At 44.0% G+C, this 25853-nt stretch overlaps 1 protein-coding gene across 1 annotated transcript in view; it reads right to left on the bottom strand.

The window, feature by feature from the left end:
* Positions 1–23549, bottom strand: part of lman1 (lectin, mannose-binding, 1) — a 68485-nt gene extending 44936 nt beyond the window's left edge. Inside the window, exons 1-5 of the mRNA XM_072497326.1 lie at positions 23344–23549; positions 8672–8826; positions 8480–8587; positions 6853–6914; positions 5413–5512 (exon numbers count right to left, since the gene is read on the bottom strand). Of these exons, the coding sequence (XP_072353427.1) occupies positions 5413–5512; positions 6853–6914; positions 8480–8587; positions 8672–8826; positions 23344–23512 (594 nt within the window). The 5' untranslated portion in view covers positions 23513–23549. The remainder of the gene's footprint in view (positions 1–5412; positions 5513–6852; positions 6915–8479; positions 8588–8671; positions 8827–23343) is intronic.
* Between the last annotated feature and the right edge of the window lie 2304 nt (positions 23550–25853).

The following is a 25853-nucleotide window of genomic DNA, read 5'->3' as shown; positions in this document are numbered from 1 at the left end:
CTTCATACAAAACTTACATTATATCAACAGTTTAAGCGCCGGGCATGCCCAAAACATATGGGCATGGTTCGCCGGACTCCCTGCACATCTCGGGCATCTGTCCTCCACCCCAAAAAACTTACTAATTCTTGCCGCCGGTATATGCGCCCGATGCACCACCTTAAACTGAATTAAGCTGAGCCTGGCACATGATGAGGAGTTCACTCTGCCCAGGGCGTCGGCCCACAGGCCCTCATCCAGCTCGTCGCCCAGCTCCTCCTCCCACTTGCCCTTCAACTCCTCCACTGAGGCTTCCTCCACCTCCTGCAACTCCTGATATATGTTCTACACCTTTCCCTCCCCCACCCAGATGCCCGACACCACCCTGTCCTGGATCGTACGTGGGGGGCAGCAGCGGAAATGTCCCCACCTGTTTTCTAAGAAAGTCCCGAACCTGGAGGTACCTGAACGCATTCCCCGGGGGCAGGCCGAACTTCGCCAGCACCTGCCTGCTGGGGAAAGTCCCGTCTATAAACAGGTCCCCCATCCTCCTAATACCTGCCCTATACCAGCCTTGGAACACCCCATCCATCCTACCTGGAGCAAATCTATGGTTATTCCGTATTGGGGTCCACAGAGGCCCCCTCCTCATGCCGGTGTCTCCTCCACTGCCCCCAAATCCTCAGTGCCGTCGTCACCACCGGCACTGTGGTGTATCGCGCCGGTGAGAACGGCAGCAGAGCCGTGACTAGTGCCCCTAGGCTGGTGCTTTTGCATGACCCCGCCTCCAGCCGCCCCCTCCTCCATCATCCACTTCCTAATCATGGCCACCCAATAATAGCTGCAGAAGTTCGGTAGAGCCAGTCCTTTCACACCCCCCCCCCCCCCCCCCCGGCCCGGCTACGCTCCAGGAATGCCCTTTTAACTCGCAGGGTTTTATTCGCCCACACAAATCCCGTAACAGTCCTATTCACACGCTTAAAAAAAGGACTTGGGGATGAAAATGGGGAGGCACTGAAAGACGAAGAGGAACCTGGGGAGAGTCGTCATCTTCACAGTCTGCACCCGTCCCACCAGGGAAAGCGGGAACATATCCCACCTTTTAAACTCTCCCTCCATCTGCTCCACGAGCCGGGTTAAGTTGAGCCTGTGCAGTGCATCTCAGTTACTGGCCACTTGTATCCCCAAGTACCGAAAGCTCCTCTCCACTATCTTGAGCGGGAGCTCCCTCAGTCTCTCCTCCTGGCCCCTAGCGTGGACCACGAACAGCTCACTCTTCCCCACGTTCAATCTATACCCCAAGAAACTCCCAAAGTCCCTCAGGATCCGCATGACCTCCCCCATCCCCTCTGGCGGGTCCGAAATTTATAACAACAGGTCATTCACGTAGAGGGAGACCCGGTATTCCTCCCCCCCCCACGCACCAGCCTCCTCCAATCCCTTGAAGTCCTGGGCGCAATAGTCAACGGCTCAATTGCCTCGGGCAAACAGCAATGGGGACAGGGGACACCCCTGCCTCGTCCCCCGGGGCAGCCTCAAATACTCCGACCTCAGCTGGTTTAATCTGAAGATTGTTAACTGAGCCATGTGCGAACCGACATAGATTCAAGCAAATTTTAGAAGTAAGCGTATAGCTCAAATTGTGGTGTGGAAGAAGGGGTTTCAATTTATTGGGCAGTGGCACCAGTAGAGGAAAACAGGGAGCTGTTGCAATGAGTTCCATGTTAAACAGGTTGGGGTTAGTGTCCTGGAGAATCATACAACTAGGGTTGCGGACAGGGCATTAAGCTAAAAACTGAGATAATGAAGGCATGAATGAGGATTTTGGCAGCATACGAGCAGAGACAGGGCCAATGTCTGGCAGTCTTAGTAATGGTATGTAGGAGGTCATAAGCACATCTCAGGATCCAATGTACCATCAAGGTATGGAACAGGCTGGCTTAATCTAGGACTGTTACCAGGGAGCAGGATGAAGTCGGTAGCTAGAGAAGGATTTTGGAGTGGGGGCTGGTGACTGAAAACAATGGATTACAGGGACATTAACAAGAAAATGCAGGAAAAAATTTAATGACCGGAGAGCAAATATGTCCTGGAAATAGAACCTGAAGCGCTAAAAACAGCACGAAGAAATTTCAATCTCAATAGAATCATGCAATTAAGGTGCAAACAGGTTGAAAGCAAAGAATCAACACAAACAGAAAGATGCCGAATGATTATTTCCTTCAAATATTGATAAGAAAAAAACAGCCTGCCTACTGTACATAAAAGATAGAAGTAAAATGAGGCCCATAACTTCCTCAGAATGGCATTCCCGGCGGATTGCCACTCTGGAGGGACTTGCCCTTCCCCTTGTTGAAATTCTAAAGCTCTGGTTTTGCCCAATCTTCCTCACTCAGGCTGGGAGAGACAGGATCAGCAAAGTGCTCCACCGAATCTATCGGCATGGACTAAGTGGAGCATAAAAAAAACACACACCCTTTTTACAGCATTAGCTCGGACCAGGAGGTGGTCGGAGTTGAGCCAGACGGTGGGGGATGGGGTTCTTGGTTGGTGTGTTTAATAGTTACTCTGGAGTTAGAAATGCTTTTTTTCATTCAACTCTTTCAGAGTAACTGTTGGGGTAAAACTGGCAGAACCATCCAAAGTTAGATCAAAAAATTGCTTTGTTGGATGGTTTCTAGCTCAGCACATTTGTCCAGGGGACGTTAGCCCTTTTGGACAATTGCGAGGCAAACTTTTACATGGGACCTTCCTGGAGAGGTTCCCCAGTACATCATTGGGGTACTCCCACCAAGTGAGATGCTGGGAAACCAGGAGGTTATGGCCCAATTAATTTAAGGTGATTGAATGTGGTGGGGTTGCATCAAAGATTTTAGGAACTTTGAGGCAGGAACAGCTGCTTGAACTGCACAGAATAGTTGGGAGTACTTACTACGGTCAATTAATGTAATTAACCCAATGTCAAATGGCAATTTGCCCAATGTAGGCAGCTGTCTGGGATAGGCAAGGAACATGCAAGAGGTAAGGGCTACACCTGAATTTAAAAAGCAGGCAATAATAGACATGAGCAACTACGGACTTGTAAATTTTACTTCCATGTAAAATAAATGCACTCCTGATAATCCATTTAATTGAGAATTATCTTTACAATATCCAAGAGTCAACATTACTGTGGTTTTGAAAGATCCTGCCTGACAAGTTCCTTTGAGAAGTGAAAACGCAAGACTGCGACAGGATAGGCAAGGGAATCTATGTGTGGAGCCAGAGGAAATGGGCGAGGTACTAAATGAATACTTTGCATCAGTATTCACCAAAGAGAAGGAATTGGTAGATGTTGAGTCTGGAGAAGGGGGTGTAGATAGCCTGGGTCACATTGTGATCCAAAAAGACGAGGTGTTGGGTGTCTTAAAAAATATTAAGGTAGATAAGTCCCCAGGGCCGGATGGGATCTACCCCAGAATACTGAAGGAGGCTGGAGAGGAAATTGCTGAGGCCTTGACAGAAATCTTTGGATCCTCGCTGTCTTCAGGGGATGTCCCGGAGGACTGGAGAATAGCCAATGTTGTTCCTCTGTTTAAGAAGGGTGGCAGGGATAATCCCGGGAACTACAGGCCGGTGAGCCTTACTTCAGTGGTAGGGAAATTACTGGAGAGAATTCTTCGAGACAGGATCTACTCCCATTTGGAAGCAAATGGACGTATTAGTGAGAGGCAGCACGGTTTTGTGAAGGGGAGGTCGTGTCTCACTAACTTGATAGAGTTTTTCGAGGAGGTCACTAAGATGATTGATGCAGGTAGGGCAGTAGATGTTGTCTATATGGACTTCAGTAAGGCCTTTGACAAGGTCCCTCATGGTAGACTGGTACAAAAGGTGAAGTCACACGGGATCAGGGGTGAACTGGCAAGGTGGATACAGAACTGGCTAGGCCATAGAAGGCAGAGGGTAGCAATGGAGGGATGCTTTTCTAATTGGAGGGCTGTGACCAGTGGTGTTCCACAGGGATCAGTGCTGGGACCTTTGCTCTTTGTAGTATATATAAATGATTTGGAGGAAAATGTAACTGGTCTGATTAGTAAGTTTGCAGACGACACAAAGGTTGGTGGAATTGCGGATAGCGATGAGGACTGTCTGAGGATACAGCAGGATTTAGATTGTCTGGAGACTTGGGCGGAGAGATGGCAGATGGAGTTTAACCTGGACAAATGTGAGGTAATGCATTTTGGAAGGGCTAATGCAGGTAGGGAATATACAGTGAATGGTAGAACCCTCAAGAGTATTGAAAGTCAAAGAGATCTAGGAGTACAGGTCCACAGATCACTGAAAGGGGCTACACAGGTGGAGAAGGTAGTCAAGAAGGCATACGGCATGCTTGCCTTCATTGGCCGGGGCATTGAGTATAAGAATTGGCAAGTCATGTTGCAGCTGTATAGAACCTTAGTTAGGCCACACTTGGAGTATAGTGTTCAATTCTGGTCGCCACACTACCAGAAGGATGTGGAGGCTTTAGAGAGGGTGCAGAAGAGATTTACCAGAATGTTGCCTGGTATGGAGGGCATAAGCTATGAGGAGCGATTGAATAAACTCGGTTTGTTCTCACTGGAACGAAGGAGGTTGAGGGGCGACCTGATAGAGGTATACAAAATTATGAGGGGCATAGACAGAGTGGATAGTCAGAGGCTTTTCCCCAGGGTAGAGGGGTCAATTACTAGGGGGCATAGGTTTAAGGTGAGAGGGGCAAAGTTTAGAGTAGATGTACGAGGCAAGTTTTTTACGCAGAGGGTAGTGGGTGCCTGGAACTCACTACCGGAGGAGGTAGTGGAGGCAGGGACGATAGGGACATTTAAGGGGCATCTTGACAAATATATGAATAGGATGGGAATAGAAGGATACGGACCCAGGAAGTGTAGAAGATTGTAGTTTAGTCGGGCAGTATGGTCGGCACGGGCTTGGAGGGCCGAAGGGCCTGTTCCTGTGCTGTACATTTCTTTGTTCTTTGTTCTCAAGTTCCTAAAGACTTAAAAATGGATAGGAAACTGACAGACAAAACCATGTTCCAGGAATCAGGTCACAAAGTGCAGAATGATTTGGACAAAATATGCAAGTGGCACAACATCCACAGATGAAATGCAAAATAGACAAGTGAAAAAATAGTACACACAGAAAAAAAGACATATATAAAGCATATTTCATGAATGGTGTTGAAAGAGATAGTCTTACAGCAGAATAGATCGAATAAGCTTTGTAATATTTGTTCCACAAGCCATTTGATTTAGTCTTCTGAATCTTAGATATTATTGAAAAAACAATTTATAAACACATTTTAAACTTAGCTTAAACCGTGATTGCTCCTAATATAACAGATGGAGAGTTTTGATAAAATGGAGAAATCAAGACTACACAATATTTTTAAACGTCAAAATACAAGAGACTCACAGTCAGTGTTTTTCTGTAGTAGATTATCCTAGCTCTCACAGGGTAAGGCTTGTTCCTAAAGTCTCTCAGGCAAGACCCCAAAGCTTGTGTTGCACCATCGCTGCAGAAGTAAGTTATACCAGTATCAAAACACAAACAAGTGAAATCTTTGAAAAAGTATACAGAGTTAAGCCCTTCAGCAACAAAAATAAAATTGGGGTGTCATTTCATACGCTTCCTTAATTTTGGTTTAAAAGTATTCAAAATTCAGTGTTCGGTTTTTTGCTGTTTTATGCTATCTAATTTCACTGGCCGAGTATTAGACCAAAAATACATCTACATTATAATGCTATTTAAAATACAAGAATTTTGCCCCCCCCCCCCACCTACTGATAATATACTCAGTTTGTAAATATATTAGAACCTAAATTGCTCATCATAATTAGTCACTGGGCAGAGGCAATTAGGTAGGAACGTCTGTTTCTATCTCAGTTGGACATGATTCAGAAATGTTATTATAGATTCTAAGCTGATATTCATAATTTGGGACAAAACCTATTTCAACAAACTACTCAATTCAAGAAACATTTGCCATTCTGAATTGACAGGCAGTCACAGCAGGATGTAATGTGACAATCTGCATCATACTGTGCAGTCACAAACAAAGATGGGCCAATCTTTGCAAAGACACTTTAAAACAAAATCAGAAATGTGAAATCAGCAGAGAGAAGGAACCTGCATCATCATGCAAATAGATACTTGTAGCTGTTTTGGTCATAGTAAAGTCCCCCAAATAGCCATGAGATTAATATCTGGTTATCTATTTTCATTGAAGGAAGAAGTTAGCCAGGATCGAAGATCTGCTCTCCTCAAATTGTGCTCTCCTCAAATTGTGCTATGGAATCATTAACATCCACTGATCACAAAAGAGGTAGATGTTGTTTAATGTCTCATCAATAAAATGGCACTCTCTCAACATTTAAACACTCCTTCAGCAGAGTGTTGGAGAAGGATTTGAATCCACACACTTCTGGTTGAGGGGAAAGATCTCTTACTGAACTACGCAGACTGCTACAAAATGAAGATATTTATCAGAAAATAGTTGGTTAAATTTGGCCGTGTAAAACAATCAATTTCTAATTTGGTCTTAAAACTCTGCCCTATTAAATTTTCTCTTTTCTTGCTGACTTTATTTAAGTTCAAAAGAAGTAGGACAGTTAAGGTTGCATTTTAAGGCTAAACCAATCATTTTATTTTTCAAAAATGCGTTTTCTTAAAATGAGGGTTATCCATACTGGTGAATGGAACAGTCTATTTCAAGTATTCAGCTTCAAGCATTAGATATAGCTCATCAAATACAGAACAAATCACCTTCAATCCTCACCAACCTAGCCCAAAACAGTGCCCCAATCCACACAGAATCCACATTAATTATAAAAGAGGGCAAATAGTTGCACTTACTTCTGATGATCATAAAGATATTGTCCATTGTTTCCAACGACAAGTACTACTGGGTTATTTTTCTGCAAATTACAAAAGGAAACTTCAGGTTAACTTTCCGCAATCTTTATTCTGCAACTGTGGTGCTCAAGATGGAAACTTCATCCAGAAGCACCTTCAATTCACTAATGGAGCTTAAAATATTTCACATTTAACAGTTCAACATAAACACAATGATTAACAATTTATATGAGTAATATTGAAAATAAACCTTTCACCGTGTTAAATATCTCAGTGCTAGTTAAAAATACTCAAATATAGTGCATAGAAGTAAACTGCTGCAACAGGAATAAACAAGCATTTAAAATCAAAGCAAATCTACACAACGATCAAGATCCAAAAAGTGATTGCAGATTGAATTTCAATCCACACGATAGCACACATTGAAGGGATATATCACTGAAATCTAGAACTCTATCTAATACGCTAACGAAATACACAAGAAACAGAGAGAAGATCATACTGCCTGTCTAGTCTGCTCAGTCACTACTATCTTGATCGTAATAGCTGATCTTGGACTTCAATGCTATTTTCCTACGCACTCAGCATATCCCTCAATTCTGAGACACCAAAAAATCTGTCTACTCCAGCCTTAAATGTATTCAATGATTGAGCATCCACAGCCATCTGATGTAAAGAATTCCAAAGACACAAACCTTTTTGTGAGGTAATTTCTCAGCAAATAAATAATTGGGTCCTTACCCAGACTGTGCCCCTATGTTTAGTTTCTCCAACTAGCAGAAACAATCTCTCAGCATCCAGCCTGTTAAGTTCCGTAAGAATCTTGTGTATTTCAGCGAGATCGTCCCTCATTCTTCTAAATTCCAGATAATAAAGAACTAATTCACTCAGCCTCTCATCACTGGACATCCTCTCATCCCAAAAACCATTTTGCATTTAAGTTCAGTTCGAAAGCGGTGTCATATACACTTCAAGCAACAAAAACCAACTGAATCTGAAGTGTTAGCACGATTGATCAAATTTGGACACAATAATAGAACATTTGTACTGAGCAGGTTATGGAGTTTCTATTTAATTGTAGGCATATATCAAATACAGTTGATTCATTAATCCTTCCCAGTTCAGAAAGGTTACCAAACGTAGATAATTTTAAATATATTTGAATGAACTTTATTTTTGAACTGGTTCACATTCATACGGTTAAAGTCAATTCCTTGGAGCACATGTTACCATATGGTGTAAACTGTTTAAAATGGACTATTATTCTTGTCCGTTAAATGAAAGAATGGAAGATCCACAATTTGTGAAATTTGAACAAAACTGGAGAACTGAAAAATAAAGTGAGCCTTTGCCACTTGTGGCTTATAAATGAACATGCATCATTGGTAAGGCACCAAAATAATCAAGTGATGTTGCAGGAAAGTCCAGTCATTATTACACTGAATGACAGAGCAGGTTTGAGAAGCCAAATGGCCTACTCCCGTTCCAATTTCTTATCCTATAAAATCCTGTTCAATGGTATACTTCAAAACTACACACAGTACATCTACTAATAAATTAAATAGGATTTTACTGAAGTAGTTAAAGCAGTTATCTGAAGTAGTCATTTGTACTTGTACATACATACCTTTCCATCATTATCAAAGGAGTCAAAGAAAATACCAACACCATTCCATGAATCAGCTGCTCCAAAAACCGGGCCATCCAATCCTTGATCCACTGTGTACCAGATTGCCTAAATCAGAAGAGATGGGAGAAGTGCATTATTATAAATAGCACAGCAATTTTCAATAATAGAAAAAAATTGAGATGTCATTACCAGCCCGTCAGCTCCGACCCGTCCTCTCCCAGTCACACGGAAAGTAACTTCAATTTCCCAGTTTTCAAAGCTAAATCTACTTTTTGTCCAAACAGATCCCTTCTGACTTTTCAGTGATGGTGTTATACGGATTTGATCGGCACTCGGGATTGCATCTAAAACACGAGAAAAAAAAATTCTCAATACATACAAGTACACCAAGTCATTAAAGGTTTAACCTACTGAACCAGTTTCTTCCATAGACCACATTCAAATAATCTCAGCCCAGAGTTAACCAAGTCCATTCAATCTCTTCAAGGAGGCAACCAACCACAGGATAGATCTCCAAGAGAAAACTCTACCCTTTTGGCATCAGTGAAAGTTCAATCAAGCAAAACACATATTAATCCAAACTCATGAAATTCAACATGGGAAGAAACAAAGCAAAGGACTTTCACATGAAAGGAAGTAAAAGTTTTCTTAAGTTTGGTTATTGGCAAAGTGTTCCTTACTACAAACGGGAGCAACTAGAAGCAATTTATACAGTAAAACCATTAACAAAAAGCTATCAGTGGGAACATGTCAAGAACGGTTATATATGGGGCTTTAGAATGGATACGAGTGATATTTTGACTCAGCTACCTCACATTTCAGCAACTTATGAAGCCATGTTTGGAATGAATAGTTGCTAAGAGCATAGTTATTTAATTTGCTTCAAATGCTATATTTAAAATTCTGCCTGCAAAACAAGTCACACCAGCAATTTAGCCGGTGGCATTGCTCTCACGTTATGCTTTTCGGCACTGATCGTTTTAAAGATGGATGCCATTACAGATTCCATGTTCTAAAAACAGAAACATTTAAAGATGTTTGGAACTTTCTCATCTGTCAAAGATATAATGTAGAAACAGAGAGAATTTTGAAAGCATCAAACATTTTAAGTTTGATTACTGCCAGGACAAAATGCAATGAAGTTACAGATCTTATTTCATTGTCATTCACCCAATCTCCAACGCCAAAATAAGTTTCATGCCAGACTACAACAAAAACACACCCTAATGTGTTTTAAAGTTTTTTCTTGATATTATGCATATTTTGCCTGTATCTTCCCAAGGTTGATAAATGTCCTGGCACACATTTCCTCAGGCGTCATTTTGGGATGTCCTTTGGCAATACATTTTTAGGAGTGGGTGATTGATTCACTGCAATACCTGTCAGACAGATAGTTCACATTACTTACAGCAGGCTTACATATATCAAGCAAGGTATAAACTTTGTTAAAGTGATTGGTAATCACTGACTTCTAAGGATGAATATCACATCAGGGAGACTCAAATAACTCCGCTTAAAAATACATTAAAAAATTCAAATGTACTTTAGCTCTGAATCAGCTAGGAGGACAGGTGTGCTAACATTAGTGTCCTTGAAGGAGTCAATAGGCCACGATCTTCCAAAACCAACTCTGCTGGGCCACCCAAATGCTTAGGATGTCGGAGTCCCAACTGCCAAGCAAATCTTCACCCAGCTGAAGGAAGGACCCCGAACAAGAGGAGGACAAAGGAAGCTCTTCAAAGACAGCTTGTAGGCTTACCTCAAGAAATGAAATATAGACGTCAATGCCTGGGAGACCAGAGGAACCTCCTAATTGGAGGTCACAATTCTTCGAGAACACCCAGCGGCAAAAATAGGCCAGGAAACGGAGCACCTGTGACTTAGCATCCAAGAACCGATCCCACCTTTTTGGAAACTCCTGCCAAGTGAGTAATTGAAGATGCGGCTCCAGGATCAAGCTCATCAGCCATGCTGGGACCCACAGAAACCAAGGCCAGTAACACTGAGTATCTTAGGTGGACAGTCATACCCGTTGGTGAGCGATCAGCGCATTCTATCCATTATAGTTCCTTTAATGGAATTAACATCCTCAAGACAAATCAAGTAAAAATATATCTTGCTTTCACTGTAAACATATTTATAAATCACTACGCACGAATAAGATAAAGCTTCAACCTCCTGCCTCTGCTAGACTGAAAAATTTCCACGTAAATAAAAAGGTGTAAAAACTCCGCAAATATCTGGGTAAGTGGCCCAAGCTAGTGCTGTAGCTGGATTTTTCATTTAGTGGCGCAGAGCTTCAAGCAGGGGGAATAAAATGGCTGGGAGATTCAACACCGCACGCTTTTTGCGCACATGCCTGAACCCCCCCCCAACTTCCAGGTCATCATGCTGTGCATGTGCAGCACACCAGTGATTTGGAGTCATGAAGCCTCCAGGAGGTTTTGGGCCGATGTTTCAAACTGCATCCATAAAGGCATTAATACTGAAACGACTACTGAATTAAACAGAAAATAATGGCACTTCTAGCAACTCTTCTCATGAGGACCTGCCTCCTCCCAATAAGCTAGTTTATTCCTTTATTTTTATGTTTTGGTTGCTTTTTGATGAGTTGCCAAAAAGAACCCAAAACCATACTCCAACGTACTACCTTCCAATTTCAACCAAGGACACCGAGATCAAAAATATTATGGCACAAATGACGTACCCTTGAAAAGGTCCCACATGGGAGACTGGTTGTGAAGTTGTGAATCCATGGGATCCAAGGAAATATGGCAAATTGGATCCAAAATTGGTGAGTGGCAGAGGGTGATGTTCGAGGGTGTTTTTCTAACTGGAAACCTGTGTCCAGTGGGGACCTGTAGGGATCAGAGTTGGGGGCCTTGCGGTTTGTGGTTTATATACAAATGATTTAGACATTGATGTAGGAGGGTTGATCAGCGGGTTCACGGATGAAAATTGTTGGGGCGGTAAATAGTGAGGAGAATAGCCTTCGATTACAGGAGGATAGAGACGGGCTGGTCAGAAGCGAATGGAATTCAATCCAGCTAAGTAGGAGGTGATGCACTAGGGAAGGACAAACAAAGTCAAGGGGATATATTATAAATGACAGGATCCTGGGAAGTACTGAGGATCAGAGGGACCTTGGTGTGCATGGTCCCTTAAGGTAGCAGAGCAGATGGATACAGTGGCTAAGGCATACAGTATGCTTGCCTTTGGCCACCGAAGCCTAGAGTTTAAGAGCAGGAAGGTTATGTTGGAACTGTATAAAACATTTGTTATATCACAGCTAGAGTATAGTGTGCAGTTCTGGAATCCACATTATAGGAGGGATGCAATAGCACTGGAAAGGGTGCAGAGGAGATTTACCAGGATGTTGCCTGGTCTGGAGACTTTTAGCTATGAAGGAGAAATTGGATAGGCTGGGGTTATTTTCCTTGGAGCAGAGGAGACTGAGGGGGGACATGATTGAGGAGCATCAAATTATGAGGGGCATAGATAAGAGTAGACAGCCAGAAACATTGCCCCTTGATGGAGGGATCAATAACCAGGGGGCATAGATTTACAGTCAGGGGCAGGAGGTTGAGAGAGGATGCAAGGGGAAACTTTTTTTACCCAGAGGGCGGTGCGAGTTTGGAACACACTGGAAGGGTGGTAGAGGCAGAGACCCTCATAACATTTAAGGAGGGTTTAGATGAGCACTTGCTGCCAAGGCAGACAAGGCTATGGGCAAGTACTGTAAAAATGGGATAAGAATAGTTGGGTGATGTTTTTGACTGGCACATATGTGTTGGGACTAAGGGTCTTTTTTAAACTGTGTACTACCTTCTTCAATTGGGCTGAGTTGGAGATGGTTGACAGCTTCAAATTCCTACATGTGCACATCAACAATAATCTGTCCTGGTTCACCCACATCGATGCTATGACCAAGAAAGCACAACAGTGCCTATACTTTCTCAGGAAACTGAAGGAATTTGGCATGTCCACATTATAGATGCACCATGGAAAGCATCCGATCTGACTGCATCACAGCCTGGTATGGCGACTGCTCAGCCCAGAGTCGTAAAAAACTACAAAGCGTTATGAACGCAGCCCAGTCTATCACGCAAACCCGCCATCCATTCATTGAATCTGTCTATACCTCTCGCTGCCTTGGGAAAGCAGGCAGCATAATCAAAGAACCCTCCCACCCGGCTTAGTCACTCTTCCAACTTCTTCCATTGGGCAGGAGATACAAATGTCTAATAGATTCAAAAACAGCTTCTCCCCACTGTTACCAGACTCCTAAAAGATTCTCTTATGGACTGAACTAATCTCTCTACTGAGTAGCACTACACTCCATATGCTTCACCCGATGCCTGTGTCTATGTATTTGCATTGTGTATCTATATTTGCCCTATGTATTTTTTTCATGTATGGAGTGATCTGAATCAACTGTATGCAGAACAATACTTTTCACTGTACAAAGAACAAAGAAATGTACGGCACAGGAACAAGCCCTTCGGCCCTCCAAGCCCGTGCCGACCATGCTGCCCGACTAAACTACAATCTTCTACACTTCCTGGGTCCGTATCCCTCTACTCCCATCCTATTCATGTATTTGTCAAGATGCCCCTTAAATGTCACTATCGTCCCTGCTTCCACCACCTCCTCCGGTAGCGAGTTCCAGGCACCCACTACCCTCTGTGTAAAAAAACTTGCCTCGTACATCTACTCTAAACCTATGCCCCCTAGTAATTGACCCCTCTACCCTGGGGAAAAGCCTCTGACTATCCACTCTATGCCCCTCGATACAGGTGACAATAATCAAATCTAATCTTGAACCAGTGCAGTCCATATGGTTTCTCTCATGGCTGTGGTTAAGCCAAATAATTGCATCAGGAATAGTGGAGCCTATTGCTGCGAGTTCATAATTTTTTGACGAAATGTCATGATCTGATGTCTCTGCAGATATAGCCAGGCCAGTGTATTTGTATTTTCACCTTTCATTTCAGTTTTCCAGCATCCACAGTAGTTTGTGTGGATCTGGTTTTGGGCTAATCACAGACTACAAGGAAGATCAAAGCCAGGGATCTTCCGCAAAAGGACCTCTATGAGGTGTTTGTGACTTTGCGAACCACATTCAGATTTCCGAACTTCACCTGAATTGGCATGTATTTCCCAAAATAGCGGAAATAAATTTGTGTAATGTTCAGGGATATTGTCACAGCCCTGGTGGATGGAGAGACATTAGTTTTCCCTTTGTTGAACCACTTGTAGTGTTGTGACATCATGGCAACATCACAGGCCGCCAGGGCGCTGGGTCGACTTGGAAGGTTCCAGCGACAACTGTATGATCGTTCAGACATCAAGTGTGGTTGCTTCAGGCCTATAACAATGCACAATAGAACGTAGAAAAATACAGCACAGAACAGGCCCTTTGGCCCACGATGTTGTGCCGAACCTTTGTCCTAGATTAATCATAGATTATCACTAAATTTACAGTGCAGAAGGAGGCCATTCGGCCCATTGAGTCTGCACCTGCTCTTGGAAAGAGCACCCTACCCAAAGTCAACACCTCCACCCAACACTAAGGGCAATTTTGGACACGAAGGGCAATTTATCATGGCCAATCCACCCAACCTGCACATCCTTGGACCGCGGGAGGAAACCGGAGCACCCGGAGGAAATCCACGCAGACACGGGGAGGACACACAGACTCCGCACAGACAGCGACCCAAGCCGGAATTTAACCTGGGACCCCGGAGCCGTGAACCAATTGTGCCATCCACAATGCTACCGTGCTGCCCTTAAGAACAAATAAATCTACACCATATCATTTTACCGTAATCCATGTACCTATCCAATAGCTGCTTGAAGGTCCCTAATGTTTCCGACTCAACTACTGCCACAGGCAGTGCATTCCATGCCCCCACTACTCTCTGGGTAAAGAACCTACCTCTGCCATCCCCCCTATATCTTCCACCATTCACCTTAAATTTATGTCCCCTTGTAATGGTTTGTTCCACCCAGGGAAAAAGTCTCTGACTGTCTACTCTATCTATTCCCCTGATCATGTTATAAACCTCTATCAAGTCGCCCCTCATCCTTCTCCGTTCTAATGAGAAAAGGCCTAGCACCCTCAACCTTTCCTCGTAAGACCTACTCTCCATTCCAGGCAACATCCTGGTAAATCTCCTTTGCACCTTTTCCAAAGCATCCACATCCTTCCTAAAATGAGGCGACCAGAACTGTACGCAGTACTCCAAATGTGGCCTTACCAAAGTTTTGTACAGCTGCATCATCACCTCACGGCTCTTAAATTCAATCCCTCTGTTAATTAACGCTAGCGCACCATAGGCCTTCTTCACAGCTTTATCCACTTGAGTGGCAACTTTCAAAGATCTATGAACATAGACCCCAAGATCTCTCTGCTCCTCCACATTGCCAAGAAGTCTACCGTTAACCCTGTATTCCGCATTCATATTTGTCCTTCCAAAATGGACAACCTCACACTTTTCAGGGTTAAATTCCATCTGCCACTTCTCAGCCCAGCTCTGCATCCTATCTATGTCTCTTTGCAGCCGACAACAGCCCTCCTCACTATCCACAACTCCACCAATCTTCGTATCGTCTGCAAATTTACTGACCCACCCTTCAACTCCCTCATCCAAGTCATTAATGAAAATCACAAACTGCAGAGGACACAGAACTGATCCCTGCGGTACGCCACTGGTAACTGGCATCCAGGCTGAATATTTGCCATCCACCACCACTCTGACTGCTATCGATTAGCCAGTTCGTTATCCAACTGGCCAAATTTCCCACTATCCCATGCGTCCTTACTTTCTGCAGAAGCCTACCATGGGGAATCTTATCAAATGCCTTACTAAAATCCATGTACACTACATCCACTGCTTTACCTTCATCCACATGCTTGGTCACCTCCTCAAAGAATTCAATAAGACTTGTAAGGCAAGACCTACCCCTCACAAATCCGTGCTGACTATCCCCAATCAAGCAGTGTCTTTCCAGATGCTCAGAAATCCTATCCTTCAGTACGCTTTCCATGACTTTGCCTACCACCGAAGAAAGACTAACTGGCCTGTAATTCCCAGAGTTATCCCTAGTCCCTTTTTTGAACAGGGGCACAACATTCACCACTCTCCAATCCCCTGGTACCACCCCGGTTGACAGTGAGGACGAAAAGATAATTGCCAACGGCTCTGCAATTTCATCTCTTGCTTCCCATAGAATCCTTGGATGTATCCCGTCAGGCCCGGGGGACTTGTCTATCCTCAAGTTTTTCAAAATGCCCAACACATCTTCCTTCCTAACAAGTATTTCCTCGAGCTTACCAGTCTGTTTCACACTGTCCTCTCCAACAATATGGCCCCTCTCATTTGTAAGTACAGAAGAAAAGTACTCGTTCAAGACCTCTCCTATCTCTTCAGACTCAATACACAATCTGTCCTTGATCGGACCTACCTCGCTCTAGTCATTCTCATATTTCTCACATATGTGTAAACTGCCTTGGGGTTTTCCTTGATCCTACCCGCAAAAGATTGTTCATGGCCTCTCTTAGCTCTCCTAATCCCTTTCTTCAGTTCCCTCCTGGCTATCTTGTATCCCTCCAACGCCCTGTCTGAACCTTGTTTCCTCAGCCTTACACAAGTCTCCTTTTTCCTCTTAACAAGACATTCAACCTCTCTTGTCAACCATGGTTCCCTCACTCGACCATCTCTTCCCTGCCTGACAGGGACATACATATCAAGGACACGTAGTAACTGTTCCTTGAACAAGTTCCACATTTCACTTGTGTCCTTCCCTGACAGCCTATGTTCCCAACTTATGCACTTCAATTCTTGTCTGACAACATCGTATTTACCCTTCCCCCAATTATAAACCTTGCCCTGTTGCACGCACCTATCCCTCTCCATTACTAAAGTGAAAGTCACAGAATTGTGGTCACTATCTCCAAAATGCTCCCCCACTAACAAATCTATCACCAAGTACTAAATTCAATATTGCCCCTCCTCTGGTCGGACAATCTACATACTGTGTTAGAAAAGCTTCCTGGACACACTGCACAAACACCACCCCATCCAAACTATTTGATCTAAAAAGTTTCCACTCAATATTTGGGAAGTTAAAGTCACCCATGACTACTACCCTGTGACTTCTGCACCTTTCCAAAATCTGTTTCCCAATCTGTTCCTCCACATCTCTGCTACTATTGGGGGGCCTATAGAAAACTCCTAACAAGGTGACTGCTCCTTTCCTATTTCTGACTTCAACCCATACTACCTCAGTGGGCTGATACTCCTCGAACTGCCTTTCTGCAGCTGTTATACTATCTCTAATTAACAATGTCACCCCCCCCCACCTCTTTTACCACCCTCCCTAATCTTATTGAAACATCTAAATCCAGGGACCTCCAACAACCATTTCTGCCCCTCTTCTATCCAAGTTTCCGTGATGGCCACCACATCGTAGTCCCAAGTACCGATCCATGCCTTAAGTTCACCCACCTTATTCCTGATGCTTCTTGCGTTGAAGTATACACACTTCAACCCATCTCTGTGCCTGCAAGTACCCTCCTTTGTCAGTGTATATCGGCTACCTTAGTAGCTGGACTACAAATCCGGTTCCCATTCCCCAGCCAAATTAGTTTAAACCCTCCCGAAGAGTACTAGAAAACCTCCCTCCCAGGATATTGGTGCCCCTCTGGTTCAGATGCAACCCGTCCTGCTTGTACAGGTCCCACCTTCCCCAGAATGCCCTCCAATTATCCAAATATCAGAAGCCCTCCCTCCTACACCATTCCTGCAGCCACGTGTTCAGCTGCACTCTCTCCCTATTCCTAGCCTCGCTATCACGTGGCACCGGCAACAAACCAGAGATGACAACTCTGTCTGTCCTGGCTTTTAACTTCCAGCCTAACTCACTAAACTCGTTTATTACCTCCACACCCCTTTTCCTGCTATGTCATTGGTACCAATGTGCACCATGACTTCTGGCTGCTCACCCTCCTCCTTAAGGATCCTGAAGACACGATCTGAGACATCCCTGGCCCTGGCACCCGGGAGGCAACATACCTTTCGGGAGTCTCGCTCACGACCACAGAATCTCTTATCTATTCCCCTAACTATTGAATCTCCTACAACTATTGCTTTTCTATTCTCTCCCCTTCCCTTCTGAGCCCCAGAGCCAGACTCAGTGCCAGAGACCTGGCCGCTAGGGCCTTCCCCCGGTAGGTCATCGCCCCCAACAGCATCCAAAACGGTCTACTTGTTTTGAAGGGGAACGGCCACGAGGGATCCCTGCACTGTCTGTCTGGTTTTTTTTTCTCCCCTGACTGTAACCCAGCTATTTTTGTCCTGTACCTTGGGTGTGGTTACCTCCCTGTAACTCTTCTCTATCACCCCCTCTGCCTCCCGGATGACCCAAAGTTCATCCAGCTTTAGCTCCAGTTCCCTAACACGCTGGAGTTGGGTGCACTTCCCGCAGGTATAGTCAGCGGGGACACCGGTGGTATCCCTCACCGCCCACATCCTACATGAGGAGCATGCAACTGGCCTAGCCTCCATCCCCTCTTATCTTACAGAATATAGCTGTCCTGTGGACCAACTGGATCTCCGCCCTCCGACTCTGCTCCCAATCAGCTGCACTCTTTGTAAACTCCTGGCTCTCTTCTCACTCTTTGCGGAAATGTAGGAAACAAAATGAAAGGAGCACCTTACTCCCTCCTCACCTAACTCCCACAATAGCACTCAAATGCACCAAATTCAGCACTCGGTGCAAACAAAGTCTGCACTGAAGGGGATCACTTTTATACTGTGAATCGAGCCTCTGAAAACTGGCCTAATCCAATTAACTAATTAACAAGCTCCAGCTGCAAGTGCCTACAAGTAGAAGCTTTGTTTAAAGCTGATTGAAAATTCACCTTCTTCTAAACCAAACAGCAATGGTACACAAAGGATCATCACTCGCATCCAAAGTACTGAGGCTGCCCAGCACGTTTTTCAGTTTTTGGACCAGGTTGACCCCGGTCTTCAACAGCAGCCAGCTTCTTCAGATGGTAAGAATCATAGAATTATGGGCGGCAAGGTGGCGAGCACTGCTCCTCATGGCGCAGAGGACCCGGGTTCAATCCCAGCCCCAGGTCACTATCCATGTGGAGTTTGCACATTCTCCCTGTGTCTGCATGGGTCACAACCCCACCACCCAAAGATGTGCAGGGTAGGTGGATTGGCCACACTAAATTGCCTCATTTAAATAAATAAATAAACAGACAAATGAATCATAGAATTCCTACAGGGCAGGAGGCCATTCTCTGCCACATGACGTTATGGAAGGTTAACATCCGGTTGAACTTCATTGAGGAGTTAGGTCAGAATGCAGGCACATATGCATGGTATTACCACGGACCGTCATTTTCAGGGTTTGCGTAGCATTCCTGTTGTAAAATGGAATGCAATGAATGTTGAGGTTACTTGAGGTTCTATTTCTGGAAATATTTTCCCATGCAATTTATATTCCTGTTCAAGATGGATTCATTTAGAACTGGAAAGTGCTTTTATATTGAGGAGGAACTTGCTCCAGACCCCTTTCTTACGTTATTTTCTCCTGAAGTACGTCATCACCATGAATTGTTCTGAAAACTGGGAGATTGTTGATCTCTCATTTAACACAATAAGCTGAATAAAGGCTGGCACTTTAACAGTTATCTATGGGGTGGCACAGTGACAGAGTGGTTGGCACTATTAACTCACATCGCCAGGGACCCTGGGACAATTCTAATCTTGGGTGACTGTGCAGAGTTTGTACTTTCTCCATGGTTTCCTCTTGGTGCTCCAGTTTCCTACCACAGTACAAAAATGTGCATGTTAGTTGGATTGGCCATGCTAAATTGTTACTTATCGTCCAAAAGGTTAGGTGGGGTTACTGGGATAGGGTGCTCTTTCGGAGGATCAGTGCAGATTTGATGGGTCAAATGGCAGGGATTCTATGATCTGTGGCTTGAGGAAGCTTCAAGTTGAAAATGTAATCTTGTCAACGCGTCAGATATAGGTCAGGCCAAGGAAGAATTGTCCTTTCCTTAAAAAATCAGCTGGGTTTTTACAAGAAAGTTTTCAAATGTTCAAGTTCTCATGGTGGGGCTGCAACAATCTCTGTAAATCATTAAACTAAAAGCAAAATACTGTGGATTCTGAAATAAAGACAGAAAGTGCTGCAAAAACTCACAGGTCTGGCAGCATCTGTGGAAAGAGGAAACGTTAACGTTTCGAGTTCGTATGACTCTTAACTCTTTCTCTCTCCGTAGATGCTGCCAGACCTCAGCTTTTCCAGCATGTTTTTATTGCTGAAATAATTGGTCCAGGACTCTCGGATTATTAATGCAATTGCCATGTAAATTTAAATGATATGGCTTTACAAGTAAATATTACAATCCTGTCTATTATTCCTCTGAGTGCAATGTAAAAAAGTCTACCTACACCAAAGCAATAAATGCCAAGTCAGATTACAGCATCCCAATAATGATTTATGTTCACCGGTGATGCAATAGCCCACATTTGACTTTACACATGTCTACAACAGCTAGTTCCACTCAAAATATATTACAGGTCTACCATGTAGCAAATGGTGTTTTCACAACAATAAATTAAGTCCTGAAGTTTCAAGGCTTAATGAAAATCAGCTACCCCTCCTCCAACAAAAACACATAATTGCTATTGTACCTGCATGAATTTTCCACCTTGAAATTTCAGTGCACTACCAAACTGTTATAGTCATAACAGAATCAGGAGCACAATCTCAATAAAATTATAAAAACATTAAAGGATTGTGAATTTTAAATTACAAAAATGATTTCAAATAGACAGGATTATTGGTGAAGAACGCTTTAATTTAGCACAAAGAATAGTCATAACTCTCGGTGGAAAAGTGATATAGTGTATGCCACGCAATCACATTCAGCAAAATAAAACCGAACAATTTCTTTCAAATTGCTTAATTAAATGACATTCTCATCTGTTATTGCAGTAACTGCATGCAAAACTACACAAAATGTACAAAATCTAACAATTTATATATTATAGAGTGGAGGGTAAAGCAGGGACAAGAAGATGCTCATCGTATCATAATGTCAACATGTTGCTGACGTTGTGCAGTCTACTCCACTTCATTCAAATTTTGGTAATTTATACCAAATTCCTACTTTGCTATGCCAGTCATTAACTCAATTCCTACTTTGTTATGCCAGTCATTAACTCAAATTACTGGATTAAAAAAAGGATTAAAAACCCTTCTCATGGAAATTATAACTCGAGTTACTATATTGCTTTTGGTGGAAACCGCCATTGAATTCTACAGAAGGTACCCAAGATCATCAGACCTCAGTCAACTATGGGCTAGGGATGAGTATAATATGTAGAAAAATAAATATGCTACTTTCTTTTGTGATACTGGACTAGCAAACCAGAGGTTTAACTTTCAAATCCTACCATGTTAAAGCATAGTACACATATGGGTCTACACTACACCCATAGTGGAAAATCCATGTCACGATCAGAAAGTGCCAAAAAGCATGCACAAAACCTCCTTGCTTTATAGAGCATTTATGGTCACATCAAGGCACTGTAATTAAAAACACTGCCAACTCAGTGCTGACCTACCAGATCTGATCTGGCAGTATATTTATGGTCTTCTTACAATGCCCCGTCTACATCAATAAATCACCATACTATCTTATTGACATAATGATATTCTATAATTCCAGATGTGTCAATATATATGCAGTACTCAAATTATCCTTTTAATGCCGAGTATATAACACATTTTATCATTTTATGTCGATGATGAAACAGGTAATTTTGTTTTCCACTCACTTGGCAGCAATCAATAACTGCCACAGAGAATGCTTAGAACGTGTGATCAACAGGTAGGTGAATTCTCCCCACCAAAACTGGCACTCATATGGGACATTTTGAAAGCAGAAACTGTTTGGAAAAATAATTTGGCTCCCTTATTTCCAACCTTTGGGAGGAGCAGCTATTCACAGATTCTCTCCCTCTCATATACAGGGTCAGCTTTTCTTGCATTCGTTGCTCCACAAATTAATTTCCTGGGTCTTTTGGGGGGCTTGAAGGTAAATTTGCCAGGGAATTTTGAGCTCTACCCTTCTGCACCCTTTCTAACATGATCACGTCCTTTTTATAATGCAGTGACATGAACTGTACACAAACTCTAGCTGCAGTCTAACTAGTGCTCAGCCCATCGAGCTTGCTCTGCAATTCAATATGATCAGGGCTGATCTGCTTGGACTGCACTTTCCCACCTAGCTCCATGATTTCTTGAGACAAAAATCTGTCTATTCAAGGCTTAAATAAATCCAATGATGGAACATCCACAACTCTCTGGGGTGCAGAATTCCATATATTCACAACCGTTGATGTTTCACCCTCACCCAAGTCCTAAAGAATCAGTTTCTTATCATGAGTCTTAGATTCTGGGTATTAGATTTCCCAGCCAGGGGAAACAACCTCTTAGCATCTACCCTATCAAGCACCTTCAGAATCAAAATGTTTCAATTAGATCACTGATCATTCTTCTAAACTTGAGATTATGGACTCAATTTACTCAGCCTTTCATTAAATGATAGCCATCTCACCCCAGGGCCCATTCAGATGAACTTTCATTGTGTTGCTTCAAATGCAAGTATATCCTTCCTTAGGTATGGAGACTAAGTTGTGGTCTCACCAAAGCTCTGCACAACTGTAGCAACACTTGCTTATTCTTGTACTGCAATCCTCAACATAATCCTATTCACCTTCCTACCTGCATGTTGCTTGTACGAGTTGGACATCAACATTTAGAAGTTTTACACATTTTTTTAAGTAGTCTGTATTGTTATTCTTATCACCCAAGTGAATAACCCCACACTTAATTCATCTTCAACCTTCTTGCCCATGCAAATAGCCCATCCATACATCTTTGTAGCCTCTGTGCCTTCCTCAAGCTTAGCATTTTATACAGTATTAGCACAACCTCATGTTCATTTGCTCAAGACCTCAATCAAATAAAGTATCCCACATGCCTTCTTGATTACCTTGCCTACCCGACCCGCTCCCTGCAGGGTGTGGTAGACAAACTCCAAGCTCCCCCGATTGCTCTGCACTTTTCTGAATCCTACCATTTACTATGTATGCCCTTGCCTTTGTCCTCCGCAAATGCTTTAGCTCAATTCTCTGCATTAAATTCCATTTCCCACTTTTCTGCTCAAGAGTCAACATTAAACACAACTTAATTTTCTGCCATGCATGTTTAATTCCCGACTAGAATCAGTACATCGCAGGTCATACACAGTACCATCTGTTCCTGAAGGCAGCTGGAACGGTAGAGTCAAAAATCAAAGGGAGCATCAAAATACTTTGAAAATTGATTCAAAACAAGAGTGTCGACAGATCTCCAGGCACACTGGTGTTTCACTGTACCAGAGAGAAACGACAGAATGCTGAATCGAATTTAACATTTCGACAGGGACGTGTTACAATAATGGAGGAAAAAAGGCAAACTAAAATCCGTTAGGGCTCTCGTCCTGCGGGAGTGGCTCATACCCTTTCTAAAATTCGGGTGTGCAACCCTAAAAGGGTCTCATACCAGGGTGGTGTCTCAATCTCTCCCACCGCCACTCTATGCCTGCTGCTGGCAACTATAGGGAAGGTGCGCCAGCTTGCTGCAAGGGGAAAGGGACAGCGGTGATGTGCAGCAAGCGGCGACGGCATTGATTGACACGGGCTTGCCTCCCTTCCCCAGGGACGGAGCAGCAGCTTCGCCCCTGAACCGCCACTGCCGGGTTGCACCCCCCAGTGACCACTTACTGCCCGTGTGCATCCAGAAGGGGATACTGCCATCGCTGTGCACCAGGTGCGGCCCCTTGAAGCTGTACTTGTACTCGAAGCGGCGGGCGGGCAGCTCGGCGCTGACACCGATGGATTGAAGTAGATGCAAGAGGAGTAATCCGCCGGTAACCATTAGTAGCGCCGCCATCTTGACCTCGCGCGCGCGCGCAGGCAGCGCCCGCGGCACGCCGGGAAACCTGTTAGAGCCAACACGGCGCTTTCCTATTGGGCACTCCGGCCGGGGTCAGGGGGCAAGGCAGACTGCTCCACACCTGCAGGGATGCACCTGTGTATCCGACCCCCCTGCCCGCAGGCCTAGACCCTTCAGCCTGACTTCTTAACCAGTGAGCGCCATGTTTGAACCGGTCAGACAGGGGATAAGTTGTATCGCTACTGTTGCCAATGTGAGCCGCGGGTTTAATGCATTTCTTTAACTTCTGCCAGAGAGGAACGCCATGCATGAAGGGCTTATCTGTTAATAGAGGCAATCCATTCTTTTCTATATAATCTTTAAAGTCATGGTTTTATTGTGAAGGAGATTGAATACAAAAGTAGGGAGGTTATGCTTCGGTTATACAGAGCATTTGAGACCACATCTGGAGTACTGCAGTGTTACGTTCTAGTGCTTGGTAGTAATCATGCACTAGAAACCGTCTAGTTCTTGACTAGATCAATGTTTATTGTTAAACAATAACGTGTTAAGAAACTATCAAAATCTACTAACTACATGGGCAGCACGGTAGCATTGTGGTTAGCACCATGGCTTCACAGCTCCAGTGTGCAGGGTTCGATTCCCGGCTTGGGTCACTGTCTGTGGAGTCTGCACATTCTCTCTCTGTCTGCGTGGGTTTCCTCCGGGTGCTCCGGTTTCCTCCCACAAGTCCCAAAAGACTAGGTAATTTGGACATTCTGTATTCTCCCTCTGTGTACCCAAACAAACAAAGAACAAAGAACAAAGAAATGTACAGCACAGGAACAGGCCCTTCGGCCCTCCAAGCCCGTGCCGACCATACTGCCCGACTAAGCTACAATCTTCTACCCTTCCTGGGTCCGTATCCTTCTATTCCCATCCTATTCATATATTTGTCAAGATGCCCCTTAAATGTCCCTATCGTCCCTGCCTCCACTACCTCCTCCGGTAGTGAGTTCCAGGCACCCACTACCCTCTGCGTAAAAAACTTGCCTCGTACATCTACTCTAAACTTTGCCCCTCTCACCTTAAACCTATGCCCCCTAGTAATTGACCCCTCTACCCTGGGGAAAAGCCTCTGACTATCCACTCTGTCTATGCCCCTCATAATTTTGTATACCTCTATCAGGTCGCCCCTCAACCTCCTTCGTTCCAGTGAGAACAAACCGAGTTTATTCAATCGCTCCTCATAGCTTATGCCCTCCATACCAGGCAACATTCTGGTAAATCTCTTCTGCACCCTCTCTAAAGCCTCCACATCCTTCTGGTAGTGTGGCGACCAGAATTGAACACTATACTCCAAGTGTGGCCTAACTAAGGTTCTATACAGCTGCAACATGACTTGCCAATTCTTATACTCAATGCCCCGGCCAATGAAGGCAAGCATGCCGTATGCCTTCTTGACTACCTTCTCCACCTGTGTAGCCCCTTTCAGTGATCTGTGGACCTGTACTCCTAGATCTCTTTGACTTTCAATACTCTTGAGGGTTCTACCATTCACTGTATATTCCCTACCTGCATTAGCCCTTCCAAAATGCATTACCTCACATTTGTCCAGGTTAAACTCCATCTGCCATCTCTCCGCCCAAGTCTCCAGACAATCTAAATCCTGCTGTATCCTCAGACAGTCCTCATCGCTATCCGCAATTCCACCAACCTTTGTGTCGTCTGCAAACTTACTAATCAGACCAGTTACATTTTCCTCCAAATCATTTATATATACTACAAAGAGCAAAGGTCCCAGCACTGATCCCTGTGGAACACCACTGGTCACAGCCCTCCAATTAGAAAAGCATCCCTCCATTGCTACCCTCTGCCTTCTATGGCCTAGCCAGTTCTGTATCCACCTTGCCAGTTCACCCCCGATCCCGTGTGACTTCACCTTTTGTACTAGTCTACCTGTTAGAGCCAACACGGCGCTTTCCTATTGGGCACTCCGGCCGGGGTCAGGGGGCAAGGCAGACTGCTCCACACCTCCAAACAGGCACTGGAATGTGGCTTTTCACAGTAACTTCATTTCAGTGTTGATGTAGGCCTACTTGTGACAATAAAGATTATTCTAATTCTATTATATTACTATTGCAAATTATGTAAGAGCTATTACAAATGCGATTATCCACTTCGGCGACTATCTCCAGACTCCCCGAGGTAACAGTCTCACATGGTTACTGCCACCTGCTGGTTGGAGGTCGTATTTGTTAATATTTACATGATTGCTTATGCATATCATCACATCCCCTTTCCTTTGGCAATTAACAATATTTACATACGTACATACTTAAATTCAGTTCACAATATG

The sequence above is a fragment of the Scyliorhinus torazame genome, chromosome 3, assembly GCF_047496885.1.
Source record: "Scyliorhinus torazame isolate Kashiwa2021f chromosome 3, sScyTor2.1, whole genome shotgun sequence".
NCBI lineage: Eukaryota > Metazoa > Chordata > Chondrichthyes > Carcharhiniformes > Scyliorhinidae > Scyliorhinus > Scyliorhinus torazame.
Note: the sequence above shows the minus strand (reverse complement) of the source record. Positions and strands in the feature narration are given on the sequence as shown.